This window comes from Chlorocebus sabaeus, chromosome 11 (genome assembly GCF_047675955.1).
Source record: "Chlorocebus sabaeus isolate Y175 chromosome 11, mChlSab1.0.hap1, whole genome shotgun sequence".
NCBI lineage: Eukaryota > Metazoa > Chordata > Mammalia > Primates > Cercopithecidae > Chlorocebus > Chlorocebus sabaeus.
The window spans coordinates 6,070,534-6,087,212 of record NC_132914.1 but is presented as its reverse complement, the minus strand read 5'-3'; the positions used below and the strand labels follow the sequence as shown (position 1 = coordinate 6,087,212).

General features: G+C 48.6%; 1 protein-coding gene across 1 annotated transcript in view; it reads left to right on the top strand.

Moving 5' to 3' along the window:
• The window catches only part of ANO2 (anoctamin 2), a 361,822-nt gene that overhangs the window by 121,957 nt on the left and 223,186 nt on the right, over window positions 1–16,679 (top strand). The window contains exon 10 of the mRNA XM_037988687.2: window positions 4,257–4,321. Within this exon, the coding sequence (XP_037844615.2) occupies window positions 4,257–4,321 (65 nt within the window). The remainder of the gene's footprint in view (window positions 1–4,256; window positions 4,322–16,679) is intronic.

Sequence of the window (16,679 nt, the reverse complement as noted above, 5' to 3'; positions counted from 1 at the left end):
AGGGCTCCCCAGCACTCACTGACTCTCTGTGGCTTCTTCCACTTACAGGGGAGAACTCAAAGTAGAACTTTGGATGTGACTTCCTTTAGCATTCTAGAAACTCTTAGTCCTGGATTTTCTAGCCTTTGCAGGTGGCTGTCTTCCCTAGTGGATAGGTAGTAAGTGACCCATTGAAAACTGTGGAGAGAGAGTCAGTCCTGCATTTTAAAACTTGCCTTCCTGACAAGAAAGGCACTTTTCTTCTTGGTTTCAACTGGGGATTCATGTTGCCATGCTGCACGACTTTCATGTTACTGTACGGAGAAGCTGAGACCTGGAGAGGTGGAGTGAGTTACTAAAATGTTCAAACGGGTTAGTGTAGCATCTGGGAGTAGAATCCAAGTCTCTTCCATTCAGGCTGCCCCTGTCCCTTACATGCCTCCCGAGATGGCTACAGCATCTTTCTGCCTGTCTCAGGTCTAGCTGCTGTCTGAGGAGCTTGTGGTCTCAGAGAGGGCCATGAGTCCCAAACACCTTGATGTTCTCTGGCATTACAAAGGGTTGTTGCAAAGAGTTTTTCACCCTTGAGTTCCTTTATAGTCTCATGAAATCCTTAAATTGATGACCTCTGTCAAATGTGATCCCTGGGGAGCCAAACTTCCTGCTTCTATGCTCTCATCCATCAGGTGGGATGGTTCCTGCTGTAAATGCTTGGGGCAGACAGACACATCTGGGGTTACGTCCAGGGCTCTGGAATCAGGCACTGTCCATTAAGAAGGAGCAGTAATCCCTCCCTGGTGTATTTGCTGGCTTTGCCGGTTGGTAAAGAGAGGACATGGTGAACCTCTAAGGGAGAAAGGGGATTCACTAAGAGTTGCATTAGAAGGCTCTAGATTCTGCAAGTTTAAAGGGCCTGTTACGTGTCTGTGCTTTACTCACACCATACTGGTCCTTACGGGGCAGGACTCCAGAGTGTGCCTCTCTTCACCCTGCCTGCTGGTCCCTTCTGGGGCCTTGCAAGCTGGAGTTCAGCACGATCCGTGACTAAACCTTCTTAAAGATTGGGAAGGGTCTACAGCACTCTCCACCTCCCTCCCTGCCTCCCCTGCAGGTGACAGAAGGCGTGTGAGCTGGCCGGGCATCCGGGCATAATTGCTGCACCGCCTCCCAGCTTTGGTGCTGTGTCACTCCAGCTCTCTGTTTCAGGGGCTGCCTGATCACTGCCTCCTCTGTATGCTTCTAGCTTTTCTGTATCAAGCCCAGATAGTTCTCTTGGCTCCTCCTCGTCTATATCCACAAGCCGTGGATACATCTTTGTGCTTGAAAGAGACCATGGTGAGAGAGGGACTTTCTGGAAGTCTCTTTCAGCAGGTCTGGGATTCACCCAGGGAGAAGGCTTCTGAGGTCGGCTCTCAGTTGAGGCCATACTGGATTCTTGGAACATTTTCTGTGTTTTCCTCCAGGGCGGTAGCTGATAGGTGTTCTCAAGCTCAGGTTTCGCTGGACATACGACTTGGGGAGGAATTTGCTCCGGAGGTCAGGGTCTGTAAGGCAGACAGTGACGTCCCATAGCTCTCGAGAGGGTGCCCTGCCTGCATCTCCTGATGCAAGCTTATCTCCCTTTGGGCCACACATGATGTCACTGTGACAACCCGGTGCTGGAGAGCCCTGGGTTTGCACTCAGGAGAGTCAAAACTCAGGCATTAGAAGCACAAGATGTGGGAGGAGGAGATGTACTAATAACAAGAAGATTAGGCTAGCCACCGCCCTGGAGTGAGCAGCAGCAGTGCTCGTGAATTCAGATGTTCTTCTGCCTTCATGCGCGGAGTAACCCCTTTTTGTATCTGGGTTTCCTCCATTGCACGTGGTGGAACTGCTGGTGCAGTTTGCCTCTTCAGGACCCGTGTAGTTTCTGGTCCTGTTTTGCAGTGGCTGGAAGACATTGTGACAATAAAAGTCTACCACCCTTAAGTAAGATCGCTGGTTCTCATTTCCATTTTAATGTCATGTCTTGAAAGATTCTTAGGTCAACAGGATGGCTCCCTGTAGGGCTGATGTTCAGACGGGCTTCCGAAGTACCCGGTTAGAGTAGGTTCTCCTTGACAGATTTCCTCGAGAGTTGTGTGTGATGTAGTAGGAGCATAAATAATGTAACAAAATAGCAGCTCTATTATAAATCTGTCACTTCCAGACATATAATTTGATAAAGTACCAGTATTGATTCAGCATGGGTATGTAGATGAGGTCTCATGATGATCCCTTACTGAGTGATTTTATTTACCGGAATTGATAGGTTTAGTGAGACACACGCTGATTCTGATAAAGTTGCTGCAGAAATATTCCCAGATAGCCTGGCCTGATGTGTTCGGTTTTGCCCCTACCCCTCTCCTGGAGCCACTCTTGTCAAGGTGATCGGTGACCTCAAAGCCACTGAATCCAGTGGCCACTGCTCATCTGACCTGACCCATTAGCAACATTTGACACCGCTTGTCCTCTTCTTTTTTTTTTTTTTTTTTTTGAGATGGAGTCTCGCTCTGTCACCCAGGCTGGAGTGCAGTGGCATGATCTCAGCTCACTGCAAGCTCCGCCTCCTGGGTTCACGCCATTCTCTTGCCTCAGCCTCCCGAGTAGCTGGGACTACAGGCACGCACCACCACGCCCGGCTAGTTTTTTGTATTTTTAGTAGAGATGGGGTTTCACTGTGTTAGCCAGGATGGTCTCGATCTCCTGACCTCGGCCTCCCAAAGTGCTGGGATTACAGGCGTGAGCCACCACACCCAGCTATCCTCTTCTTTGAAACCTTTTCTCCCCTTGGCTTCCTGGATGCCACACACTTCCGGTTCTCCTCCACACCACTGGCCGTTTCTTCTGTCTCCTTTACCGGTTCTTCATCCCCTCTTGACCTCTAAATGGTGGCGTGCCCAGGGCCCAGACCTCAGGCTGCTTCTGTACTTACTATCTCTTCTTTGGTGATAACATCTATCATTTAATGACTTTACAAAATGTCCTCCTCTTCAATAACTCCCAAATGTACTGGACTCTTCTTTGAACTTCAGATTGTTATATCTAGCTGCTCGCCATGCCCCTGGATACCCAAAGAGCATCTCAAAAAATGCATCCCCAAGTGAGCTCTTGATTCCACCCCCACTAACCTTCCCACAGTCTTTCTCATTTCGGTAAAAGGCATCACCATGACTCAGTGGTTCAGGCCAAGTTCTTATTTCCTCTCATCCTACATCTAATCCAACAGTAAATCTTATAGGCTTTACCTTTAAAATCTAAGCAGAATCAACTAGTTCTTACTATATCTGCTGCTGCCCCCATGGTGCAAGCCATCATCATCTCTTCCCTGGACCAGTCCAGTAACTTCCCTATGCCTCTGATCACTCTGTCTGTTCTCCACACAGCAACCAGAGTGAGCCTTCTGCAATCTCAGATTGTTTTGCCTCTCTACTGCAAATCTCCCAGTGGCTTCCTTCAAAATCCAAATTTCATCCAGTGCTGATACAAAGATTTTAGCATGGCCTGCAAATCCCCAAGTGATCTGGCCATCCTGGTTCTTTCTGACTTTGTCTCCCAAGTTCTCCCCATGCTCACTCTGCCCCAGCCACACTGGTTCCCTGTTCTTCCTGGGACATGCCATATGCACTTGCCTTGGGGCATTTGCACAAGAAGAGTGTCCTGCCTGGGACACCCTGCCCCCTTCCTTTGTGTCTCAGCTCAATGTCACCTTCTCAGAGAGGCCTTCCCTGGCCATCCTGTCTACAATAGCACCTCACTCCTCTCCCTTCCTTCACATTCTACTCCCTGACCTTGATTAATTTTTCTTCATTAAGATTTCCAAATCTTATCTGTTTATATGTTTATATTTGTCTCTGCACACCAGGGTATAAGCAGACTGTGGCTTACTGCTGTATCCAGCGTGGGGACAGTGCCTGGCACATAAGGAGATGTCACTAAATACTTGTTAAATGAGTGAATCACGAACATCAGGGCTCATTTTGCTGGACTAGGCAAGACATGGAATAAAGAAGATGGGGTTCTGCTCATCAGGTGCAGGACTGCCGCAGAGTGAGATAAAGTTCACCTCTATTGTTTGGGGAAGGAGAAGCCAGTTTCCATAGCCTCCTGATTCTGGACATCTCCCCGTGGATGTCTCATGAGGATTTCTTAGAAGCTGGGCTTTGGGGGTAAAATTCTGACTTGTTAGGATGGACAAACTCAGGTGAAGTTTCCCACCTCTACCTCTAACCTGTTTCCTTATTTTCTTTGTTTAGCTGCTATATCAAGAATGGGCGCGCTATGGAGTGTTCTATAAGTTCCAACCTATTGACCTCATCAGGTAAGAGGTGGTAGGGAACTTTTGGAAGGATCCTGGAGATGCAAGTCCTGAAAGACGTATCATAAACATTTTGACTCTGGCAGTCTTTTGCTCATGTGGAGGGATCTTCTTTTCTAGCTTCTATGATCCCCTCATCTGTGTCCCATGGGTGGGGATGCAGCTGGGGACACGGGAAGGACATGGAGCCTGTGTGGCACAAAAGATCCTGTAGATTGATAGACCATGACCTCCACCTTGAGGTCTTGAATACTGTGGTCTCTGTTCCTGCCGGTTCTTTGGGAGGGGTGCATGGAGCTGTCTCATTTCTTTTCCTTAGTCTTGTCTAGAGAAGAACCTGGATGAAGCTGATTCTTGGGTTATGCCCAAGTGCCAGTGTTGGTCCAGGAAAGGGTGGATTTGGCAAATCACACTGGGAGTATGCTGGCTGGCCTGACAGAATGTGGACTTCTTATGGCTTTTCCAAATTAAAGGGGAGGAGAGACTGGGCCCTGGGATTCCTCCCTTCCTTGTTGTCACAGAATGATGTCCTGTTTTCTGGCATCTTGGACATTTCCCCAGCTTCTGTTGAACATGAGTGAAAAGTCCTTTGAAAGAACTTGCTGGAGTGCCATAGGTCTGACTACTTTAAAATGGATTCAGGGCTCTAGAAACTCAGTCTTCTGACTGGAATGTTGGGCTGCAGCACTGTGTGAAAGCACTGGGCTGAGAGTTTGGAGACGTGAGTTCTGGTCTGGGCCTGGCCACTAAGTGCTACCATTTCTTTGGGCAAGTCCCAATTCCTCTTTGATCTTCAGGGTCCTGGTTGTCCTAACTTGGGAGGCTAAGCTGAGGGATCTGTGGGTTCACATGGTAGAATGTGCTCATTTGGAAAAGATGGGCCACTGGAGCCTGCAGGAGGAGGCTGTGCCATGGTGAACATGGTGGACTCACTGCCCTGCAGTCACCTAATGAGCTAATTAGTCAGTCCGAGAATAGAGCATGTTCCTGGCTGGCTGCCCTGGGCTGGGATTGTGAGAGAGGCAGCAGCCAGGAGAATCGAGTCTAGAGGGAGGAATTCCAGCTTCTTCTTGGAAAGAGAAAGCCTCATGGAGGCCAGAGTTTGGGCAGCTCACCTCCTACACAGAGATGCAGCGGCCCTCCCAGCGGACAGAGCTTGGTTGGATGCCTCTTGGAAGCAGGTGTTTGTTCCAGCTGAGGACTATGAACCAAGGTCTTGGATGGGGGAGCAGGGACATGCGGGGCCTGTGACCGAGGCTCCTTCACCCCGTCTCCCGTCCCCTGGCTGCCTTTCATGTGGCATGGGCCACCTAGACTGTTCTCTGGGCCACACCAAGGCTGATCATTCCATTCTTGGTGGGCTTTGATCTTTCTCTCTGGATCTCAAGTGGCCACCCACTCTGTCGCCTGTTTTCTCCAACTGCTCATTCGTTTTTTTAAAAGTATGATTAAAAAATAAAAATTCTCCCTACCAGAGAGCCCTGTCTTTTCCCCCAGAGACTTCAGGTGACTCGCCGCCAGCTGAGTGGGAAATGGCTCCAATATGCACTCGGTTTTGGCCACCAAGGCAGCCTCACCTGCAGGGGAAGTATTGGCTTTGGAGGGGAGCCCTGCTCTGGGGCCTGGCGGTTCCTGAGGATGGAGAGCTCAAATCTGTCTAGACAGGGCACAGTGTGCTGGAGCAGGGCCGGAGGCTGTCTACAGCTCCTCACAGATCAGAAGGCCCGGAACACTCCCACGGCCCCTGGGCAAGGCCAAGGCTTGGTCAGGAGGGAGAGGAGGAGGGAACCTCAGGAGAAGGGACGTCGAGCAGCATGTGTGTGAGGAGCCAAGGCAGATGGTGGTGGTGGTTGTCATCCCAGTGGCATAAGGAACTCTCTGACCTCAAGAAACTGCTGGAAAGAGAAGTGATGGAAGGGATGGTGGTGGGGGATGCTAGGAGCAGAGGTGGGCAAGTACCTGGAAAACTTGTAGAGAGAAATGTGGGCTGGAGCATGCAGGGAGCAGCTACTGACACTCGGTGAGCTCCACACCAAAATCCTCATTTTATGCTCCTTTACCAAATGGTCCTAACTTGCTTTCCCCGATTCTGTCCAAGTCCTCTCCTTCCTCCTCTTCATGATGACACAATCTGAGACCTCAGTAATCCCTGACTGGCCTCACTCACACTTCCCACTTCCCAATCTAACTCTGAGTCTTGGGGATTCTTCGTCGGCACCATTTCTCTCTTTTGCCACTTCCTCTCCATTATTCCTGCCACCTCCTGTCGGGGCCCACCTGCCTGCAGAGTCCAGCCTGTGGCTCCCTTCTTGAGCCATCCCAGGCCCCACACCATGACAGTTTTGCTCCATGACTAGTTACTACCATGCATGGCACCCTCTGTGTGCCTCACAGAGAAGTTGCCCTCATATGGTCTGTGCTGGAAGAGTGACGGAGCAGGGGAATCTGGCACAGGCGGAACATGATAATTCATGCACAGGCCTGGCCAAGGTCTTTCCCACCCATTTCTTTGGGTATTCAGCTCCTCGTTTTTAGCGCCAAGCTTCTGTTCCTCCTCTGGAGCCCTGGTGCTCCTCCTCTGTGCCAATTGTTTAGAAGATTCTAAAACCTCTGTGTGAGCCATTGAGAGCTCATGGGACGGGAGACCTGTTTGTATGTGGAAGGCCCCGGGACTAGCTCTCCTTCCCCTTCCTCAGGCCTTCAGGCCTCATTTTGAGTCTTGGGGTTTGAGACACCATTCCTGGATATTGAAAGTCGACAGAGGGGAGGCAAGATGCCCTTCCCTGCACCCCTGGCCCCTGCCTCCACCCGGCTGCAGCGTCATTCGTGCCCAGCAGGCTGCACTGTGAGACTGCTAATGGCCTCCAGCCCCATAGGGCTCTCCTCCTGATCCTGCCTCTGCTCTGGAGACCAGGGGCCTGCAGGCCTGAGTGTGTGTGAGCCAGTATGAGAGAGTGTGTGTGTGTGTTAGTGTGAGAGTGTGTCTCTGTGTGTTGGTTGTGTGTGTATGTACAAGAGTGGGTGTGTGTGAGTTCATGTGAGTGTGAGAGAGTGTGTGTGTGCCAGAGAATACTTGTGTCTGGGAGAGTGTGTATATGTGAGGGTGTGTGTGTGTGAGCGTGCATGAGTGTGAACGGGTGAGTGTATGTGTATGAGCATATGGAGTGTGTGTGTGCATGCTTGTGTAGGTGTGTGTGCATGCTTGTGTAGGTGTGTGTGCGAGTGAGTGAATGAGTGTGTGTGTGCGTGTGTGAATGGGTGTGTGTGTGAGGGGTATGAGTGTGTTCATGAGTGTCAGTGTGAGAGTGTGAGTGTATGTGAGTGTGTGCATAAAGTGTGTGTGTGTGAATGAGAGTGTGTGTGTGAGTGGGTATGAGTGTGTTCATGTGTGTCAGTGTGAGAGAGTGAGTGTATGTGAGTGTGTGCATAAAGTGTATGAATGAGGATTGTGTGTGAGTGTGTGGGTGAGGGTGTGTGAGAGCTCTCTGGAAAGTTCCCTAGGGAGGTATCCAGCAGGAACCTTGATGAGTGAGTGTCCCCCAATCCAGAAGACCTCCTGGGTACTTCCAGCCAGCAGCACTTGTGCCCTGGCAGAAACATGGCTTGTGACTGATAATATAAGGAATGACTCCTGAGCTAGACCGAAATGGCTCTTCTAGTCCTGTAGGGAGCTGGAAGAGGGTCCTCACAGCTGGAGGAGGACATTTCTGCCTGCACTTCTCTGGTTCAATGCCCTATAACTCAGGAGGAAAACGGCCCTTATTTTCTGGGAAAACTTGGGGACTGGAGGACTTTTGGATTTGTACAGGTCCGATCCAGTACTAGTCAGGGCCATAATCTATCTTTTTACAAAAATTAATATCTGCTCCCAGGCTGATTTTCTTAGCTTGGACGTTTTGATATGAATGAGACAAAACAATAGGTCTGAAGCATCTTCTGAGTTTGACTTCTCTTCTGACTATACTCTGCTGAAACTTACGTACAAAAAGTTTATTCTAAAGCAGCTGCCACTGCCTGCCTGTGACAACATGGGAAAGAGAGGGTTCTAGAACTGTACTCAGCTCAGAGGGATTGCAACTTGTTGACTTGTGGGAGTTCACCAAGGGGATAATGCGTGGGGAGCTTCACTGTACCAAACTAGGCCTGTAGTCTGAAGAGGGCTAATGGTCCTGACTCACTCCCACCTGTTCCAGGGGTGCTCACTTCATGAGTGAGGCTTCCTGCACTTAAAGTCAGGCCCTGGGCATGAAGCCCACACATGTGGAACCTCAGAAATGTCCCAGCTTGGAGCCTTGAGATATGGAACAGCTTCCACGAGGATCTGAGAGTGATCTCTATGGGGTTACCATTTCAGGAGCCCTTGGGTGGCACTGTGCCCCAACCTTACTACACATCTCTACCAGCCCTCTCTAGCCTGACATGCCAGGAATGGGATCTCCCTCCTACTGCAAGGCACAGGTCACTGTCCTTGCCAGGGTTCCCCAGCACTGCTGCCAGAGACTGTGTGGTTTGATCCATCCCTCCTTGTCTCTGGGCTCCGCTGCCACCCTCCTGAACTGTGATCCATCTGAGCGCCCCCTGGAGGGAGACCGAGGAGGCTGTGTTCTTAGGAGGCTTCTCAGCAGGCCAGGTTGGGGAAGGACTGGCCAAGCCACAGCTGGGTTAGAGGAGGGAATGGAGAGAGAAAAACGTTGATCAATCCGTGATTACTTATTTCCTTAGTCCTGCTGCTTTCTCCTTGATTTTTCTTTGGGTTTGAGAGAGGCAGTTCAGCGCAACACAACACACATTCACTGATGCTTACAATGAGCAAGTCTCTTTGCTTGGCAGTATGGGGAGAGGCAACAACCATGAAGGGAGAGCTTATGGCCTTTAAGATCTAGGAGTTATGTAGGGAGACAGATGTGTGCAGGACAGGATTCAGTGAGGGCTCTCAGGACTATAATAATGTTCAAACCTATCAGTATGGGATCACATTTGAAGAGTAATTGCTGCTAGAGGAATAAGACAAGACTTCCTGGAAGAGGTGGCCCTTGAATCAGAAATGTTGTTTTCTGAAGGACGACTGAGGTGAAAGAGTGTGTCTATCACCAGCCTGGACTGCCCTATATAAGGATTTATAGTTTAGCCTGATATTAATGACTGAAAATCACATTGACTCAAAGCCAGATCCTTCCTCATTGTTGATTGGGAGTGGTGAGATCAAGAACTTGGCTCTCAGACCTTGTCTGTAAGGATCCCCTGCCAACCTGGCCTAAGTCCCTTGCTCTGCCCCACGAATTAGCAGGGAATCCTGGGTTGGAAGGAAATGAGGCTGGATGCATGAAGGGAAGCTAAGGAGAGATGACACGTGGAATCAGCACTATGGCATTTGCACGCGTCTTATCACTTGGGGGTTGGGTTTAGCTAGAAAACATTTTGCAGTCTAGAAGGAAATAATACCTCATAGGCTTGAAGACTATTCTTCCTTTACCTCTGAGGGTGTGAGAGAAGGTAGACAGAAAAAAGCAGCAGCAGCTGGTTGAGGTGAAGCAGAAACAAGGATGATTATGTTCTGTGCTGTTACATTCTGGTCCATTTTATAGATCAGGATATAAGTCATGCTGTTAATCCCATCAAACTGTGGAAAGGCTCTGCTACAGTCTCCTTTCTCTCATTTCCTCCACGGAGTGCTACTCTCCTCCAATTGTACCCTTTCAGAAGGAAGGCTGTTGGTCTTGTGGTTGACCAATGGAAACAGGAGCTGGAGTACAATGCTACCAGCTCCAGTTCAAGGTGACAGCTAATGACTGTGTTGGTCTTCTGAGGGTGGCTGTCTAGCCTCACAACAGCCTTCCAGAGATGGTGGCTCCTGTTTTAAACTTTTCATCCTTCTTCCTGTCGTATCAGCCACATGATACAGATGGTGGATCCCAAGGCACCAGGAGGCTCCACAAGTTCCCCGTGGCCACCTGGAATTCCAGGGCAGAGCTGGGGAAGGAAGGAGCTGTCTGGCACCAGCTCATTGCCTCCCAGATCAGCTTATGTTATGCCCCAGGGAGGAAAAACTGATATTAGTCTGAAAAATATGACAAGCTATATATTTGTGCTATCTTGGCCCTATTGTACAATAAGCTTTCAATTATCCAGAACCTCTAGGAACAAACCATAGCGTCACAGAGACAAATGAAGCTTAGAGGTTAGACAGTTGGATACCTGGCCCTGGAAGGAAGGAATGAAGAATTTTTCTTGCAGCATATTCATCTAGCAAATGCCCAACCTCTGCTTGATTTTTCTTGGAATAGGGAGCACCTTACCTCTGGGACAGTTTGTTTCTCTCTTGGGCATTTCTAGCCCCTAGGAAGTCATGAACTAGAAGGAAAACTCTGCTGTTTTCCCTAATATTGGTCTTAGTTCTGCTTCCTGGAGCTGCACAGAACAAGTGTACCCTGTTGTATAGGCCAACCCATTAAATATTTGAAAATAACAATTGTGTTCACAACAGTGCTCGTATATCTAAGCTTTCTTTCCCACACCCCAAATACTCCTAGGCCTTTCTGCATTTTCATATCAACATGTGTTCCCCACACAGCCTTATCATTGTGATCGTCTTTCTTGGGACTCACTGGTGGTGATAGTTGGAAGAGGAGGAACCTTACATACACCTCGCTGAAGCAGTTAAGCCAACACGTATTTTGCACTATCAGACACTGATCCTGGGGATACGTAGATGATGTAAGCATGACCCCACCCTCAAGGAGCTTGAGTTCAAAGTGAAATCTCCATGCTTGCAGATGACCACTGGGTTTTCTGGAGGCTGATGGAGAAAGTTTATAGAAGGTAGCTGTGAGACTGTAGGAAAACATCATATGGAAAAGATCACGAGGGAAAGTTGGCCCTCGACTAGCCATTTGTGATGATGGGCTCAGAGGTATCAGCTCTGCATCAGGCAGAGATCTTTGGGGATGATTGTAACTCTTTCTAGAAACATCACTGTGATGTGATGCAGCACCATAGATCCCTTGAATTCTCAGAATACTTTTGAAAACCAAATTAGGATTGCATCACTCAGTGATTTACCAAATCATGGTAAAACCTCACATGTGTCTGACTTAGGTCATCACACCTAAAGAAAACATAACCAGGCTGGGACTGTGTCACAGATGGAAAAGTAATGTGATCAAGGATTTGGAGAGGCATCTTTATAATGTTGGACTTAAACAAGTAAGAGTTCCCTATTCTTGGAACAAATTGGAGAAGGAGTGAGGTTGACAGTCAAAAGATGGATAGTGTGCCTGTGTATGTGTTTAAAAACCCTGACGCACCTGCCCAGGGACATTCCTTTAGACCAGGAACAGTGAGTTAAGAGAGAAAAGAACTCAGTTTTACCTCCAGATTTGTTTCCAGTTGATGTAATATTTGGGCAAGTCATTCTCTCTTGAGCCTCAATTTTCTCAACTATGAAATAGGGATGATAGCACCTGTGCTACCTGCCCACAGTATTACTGTGAGGATTCAGATGAAGAGCTGTACAACTGCTGTGATGATGGCTGTAGGTCTCGTTAAATCAATAAAAATTTATTGACTCCCTGTGGGGGAAATTATAATATTCATTAAAGTGGTGGACTATCATATGCTTCCTTAGCTTAAGAGCTTTGACAAATGTATAATCATATTGTATGACTGTAAATCAATACACTGTATGCATTTTCTGTCTGTGACCTCTGTGCCTCACAGCGACCCTGTGAAGTGGATATTGTTACCTTCATTTCACAGGCAAGGATACTGAGGCCAGTGAAGTAAAGGCTGCCCAAAGCCACAGAGCAAGCTCATCTGGAATTCAAACCCAGGCCTGTCTAACTCTAGAAACTTTTAGTTTTTTCACAGTACCCTGTAGCTGAAGGTGCCACAGAGTTTCCATTCAGCGGATTTCAGGCCAGCTGGGTTTCCAGCCCTCTGGTGTTAATCCCTTCGATTACCCATCTCCCAGGGAAAAACCGTGGTGTGGTCTTCTGGTACGGGCCGCACGCTGACCATAGTCGACCTTGGCTTGTAATGGGGCCATCGTTATGAACATCCCTCTTTGTGCCTAGCATGAGTAACGTCTCACTCTCAGGGCCTCCGTTCAGCAACCCCAGAATGCCATGTTTTTGATTTTTCATTTCTATTTTTTTATGATCTTTTTTTTTTTTTTCTGACTCCTTCCATGTTGTCAGATTGTCAGCTGTCACTTCTTGCTTTTGTCAACTGAGTAGCTTCTGTTCCCAATTCTAATTTACTGCTTTGTCTCAGTTGCAGCTTCGGCAACCAGACACCCAAGCAAGTTAGCACTGTGCACAAGTAAGACGCTTCCACGGTTCATCCTGGAATCTGGCTTCTGTCGAGTGGGGGAACTTTTAGAGGGCCTGCTTTTGTGCTGGAAATGTCTGTTTCTGCTTCCCAGTGAGGGTGAAATGATGTTTCTGAAGTTCAGGGGGCCTCAGCACTGGGACCAGAGTGAGGATGCTACAGCAGGGGACCCTCACTATGAAGAGCTGTATTTTTGCCCCCCTTGCTTGTTTGGAGAGGTCATAAAAAATCCACCCTATCAGATATTTTTCTTAAAAATAGAGCTCTGAGTCTGTTAACAGCGCAAGAGTCAGTCCCTGCATCAGGATCTGCTGAATGCAGAGCTTTGTACTGGGTGTGGTATCGAAGCCTCAAAGAAGGGGGAAAATGTGATCTTGAAGGGTACTGGTGGGACACAAGGTACTCACAGAAGAAAACTTCTCGGGTAGGTCACAGAGCTGTCAAGTAGCTTCCAACGGTAACGAATGCACAAAGCTGTGTGTAGCAGTGCTGGGCAAGATAGGGAGAGGCTTTGAAGGACTTAGTAACTGGCTTCAGGGTAGCAGATCACACAAAAATGAGATGTATGGGATAGGTGAGTTTTAAGCAGAAATCCGAGATTTGAAGGAGAGAAGAAACATGGTTGGGGGAATTACAAGATTGGGATTTAAGCATTCTTGGTCAGGAGATGTTGAGGTAAGAGACTTGAGAAGGGGTTAAGGCAGAAGAACGGCTGAGAAGAAAGCACTGGGGCTGAGCTAGACAAGGGACATGATGGTAGGGGAATTTCAGGAGAGGATCTCAGGTGGTTTCTCTGGAATTTGGGCAGGTGGAAAAACAGAGGGCTTAAGGAAGGCTTTCATGTCTCATTGTATTCCCAGCTGGACAGGTAAGAGTAGGCACAAGGAGTTTCAGTTCTTCCCTCATCTCTCCTGGGGAGTCTCTGGGCAAGTCATTCAGCCGCTGCAGACCCGTTGAAGTTCCTCTCCCTATAGTTGCGTCTCTTCTACAAAATCTCTAGGCTGCATGATGGCAGGTGCAGTTCTGTCTGTGGGAATCAAGATCTCAGGTAGACCTGAGGGACTGATCTTGCCTTAGAAGGAGCAAGGGGACTGGCATCGGGTGAGTTACCAGGGACACGGCTCAACTGTTTGATCCTGGGAGCCACTGTTTGACCACATGTTCCTGGAACCCCTGAGCGCCTCAGTCCTGCTAATCATATTCCCTGGAGTGATGTTCTCCACCCACACCACATGGCTATGTAACCAACATAAACAGAAAACGTCTTAACACATTGAATAACATCAGCGGAACACACGTTACAACAACAACCGCAAGATAGCTCAATTTAATTAGCCCGGCATGCCCAGGCTTTTTGTACAGGCACATGCCTCTGTTTTAGAAACAGAAAACCACAGCATTTTGTGGGTCTGGAAGTCACAAACATAAGAAAGGAAAAAAAAAAATACACAAACCTTCAAGATCCCTGCCTGGGAGACTGCTGTCTTCTAGTACCTTCTTGGGATCATCTCAAGGTATTCAAAGATGTTGACTGTTGGGTAGCTGCTAGGAATTACTGCCTGCCTCTGGCAGATTGGTTGGCTCAGCCGTGAAGAGATTGGGGAGCTCAGCCTTAGTCACTCAGCCTGCAGCAGGGACTCGGGAAAGCCTCAGAGCTGTAGGCTCAGCCTCACTGGTTTCTTTCATACAGTCCATATTCAACTGAACCTAGTCAAGAGAGACAGGGGATCGGAGGACTGGGATTTTTAACGTTTCATTTGAACATTTTAGTCTGGATGAGGGCAATGGTGTAATTTCCAGCTGTCATCAACTCGAACAAAATGGCAGCAATTCCTTAGGCTGACATTCTGCCCAGTCCTCAGCCCTGGGGCAGGAAGGCAAGCTGCATGGCAGAGAGAAGCGAATCAGCCGTGTACTAAGGGGGTCCCTGCCCTACTCAGAGACCCTGCATCTCCTGAAAGCCTCAGCTGGTGCCTGGCGTAGATCTCTCTGACTGTGCTTCAGTCCCTCTCCTTTTGTTCATCCTGCAGTGATCCCTTCTTTGTCCAGTCCCATGAGATGACATCCCTTTTAGAAATGCTAGCTCTTTTGACTTCTGTGGATTAAGGAGGTTAGGTCTCCGATGCTGTGGCAGCCAGCTAGCAGCATCAGGAGCATCTTTATGGGGATGACACAAAAGAAAAAGAAGGCAGAGGACCGGGCGCGGTGGCTCAAGCCTGTAATCCCAGCACTTTGGGAGGCCGAGACGGGTGGATCACAAGGTCAGGAGATCGAGACCATCCTGGCTAACATGGTGAAACCCCGTCTCTACTAAAAAAATACAAAAAACTAGCCGGGCCCGTGGCGGGCGCCTGTAGTCCCAGCTACTCGGGAGGCTGAGGCAGGAGAATGGCGTGAACCCGGGAGGCGGAGCTTGCAGTGAGCTGAGATCCGGCCACAGCACTCCAACCTGGGCGACAGAGCGAGACTCCGTCTTAAAAAAAAAAAAAAAAAAAAAAAAAAAGAAGGCAGAGCCCCCAGACTCAGACCTCTCAGCATCCAGGTGGGACAAAGACTTGATGTTTTAGGAAAGAGATTTAAGAAACACATACTTCAGGCCGGGCACAGTGGCTCACTCCTGTAATCCCAGCACTTTGAGAGGCTGAGGTGGGCGGATCACCTGAGGTCAGGAGTTCAAGACCAGCCTGGCCAATGTGGCGAAACCCTGTCTCTACTAAAAATACAAAAATTAGCTGGGTGTGGTGGCGGGCGCCTTTAATCCTAGCTACTCAGGCGGCTGAGGCAGGAGAGTCACTTGAACCCTGGAGGCAGAGGTTGTAGTGAGCCGAGAGTGCGCCACTGCATTCCAGCCTGGGTGACAGAGCGAGACTCCATCTCCAAAAACAAAAACAAAAAACAAACATATAATTCAGTTCAACTTTATCCAGTCTATTCATGGAGCACCTTCTCTGTGCCAGGCACTGTACGAAGTGCTGGAGTTAAAGTGATGAACAAGATAGATATGGACTGATGGTGGGCGGTTAGATAATTGATCATCTTACTGGCGACACTTTTTGGAGTGAAAGTGAGAGCTATTAATAATGATTGGTGTGTACTAGTCAACTACTGTTACATTAATGTTGCATAACAAACGATCCCAAGGTCAGTAGCTGATAACAGAGGTCACTTCTGTATTGTGTTCATGTGTCTTTGGGTTGAATGGGAAAACTCTGTTTCAGGCTGAGGGTTAGTTGGGCCTGGCTCTGGGCTGTGCGTCGTGTTTAGTTTGCCCCAGGTCTGCACATTTTGCTTAGATCAACGGCTTCTGGGACACATTCTGCTCACGGAGAATCAACAGAGCACAGGAAAGAATGAAAATGTGAAGGACTTCTTGCGGTACCTGCTGACATCTCACATTTGCTCGCATTCCATTGGCCAAAGCAAGTCATGTGGCCAAGCACAAATCCATGGAACTGGGAAGGCTAGTATAGGAGTTACTATTTACTGACGCAAATCCAGTCTGCCACACGGCAACAACAGGTAAAAGGCAGGACTGTCTCAGGCACATCTGGACCTGTGGTCCAGCTGGGTCTGGCCTCAACAGAGCTTATGGCCTAGCAGGGGAGACAGTGCATAGTTAATCAGAAGTGTGACACAGATTACTAGAGAGGAGGACAGAAGTGTAATGGGAGTAGAGATGTAAGGCCATCCAACCTAATTGGAGATCTCCCTGAGGAAGTGACATTTAAACTAATAAAATTTGCTGGATGGGTCAAAACAAAAATGATCCGGGCAAAGATGAGGAAAATAATGACAACAGCAACAGTTAGATGCTTGCTGTGTGGCAGGCACTGTTCTACCCCTTCGCATTTGCTAACTCACAACACCCTGTCGAGATAGATACTATCATCCTCCTCCTACAGAAGAGGAAATTGAAGCACAAAGAGATTATTAAGTGGCCCAAAGTCACATGGTTAGTGAGAGAGGTAGGATCTGAACTCCTGAGTCTGGCTTCTCCACCATGTATAGCCCCACTGCTGGGGGAGGGCACTGG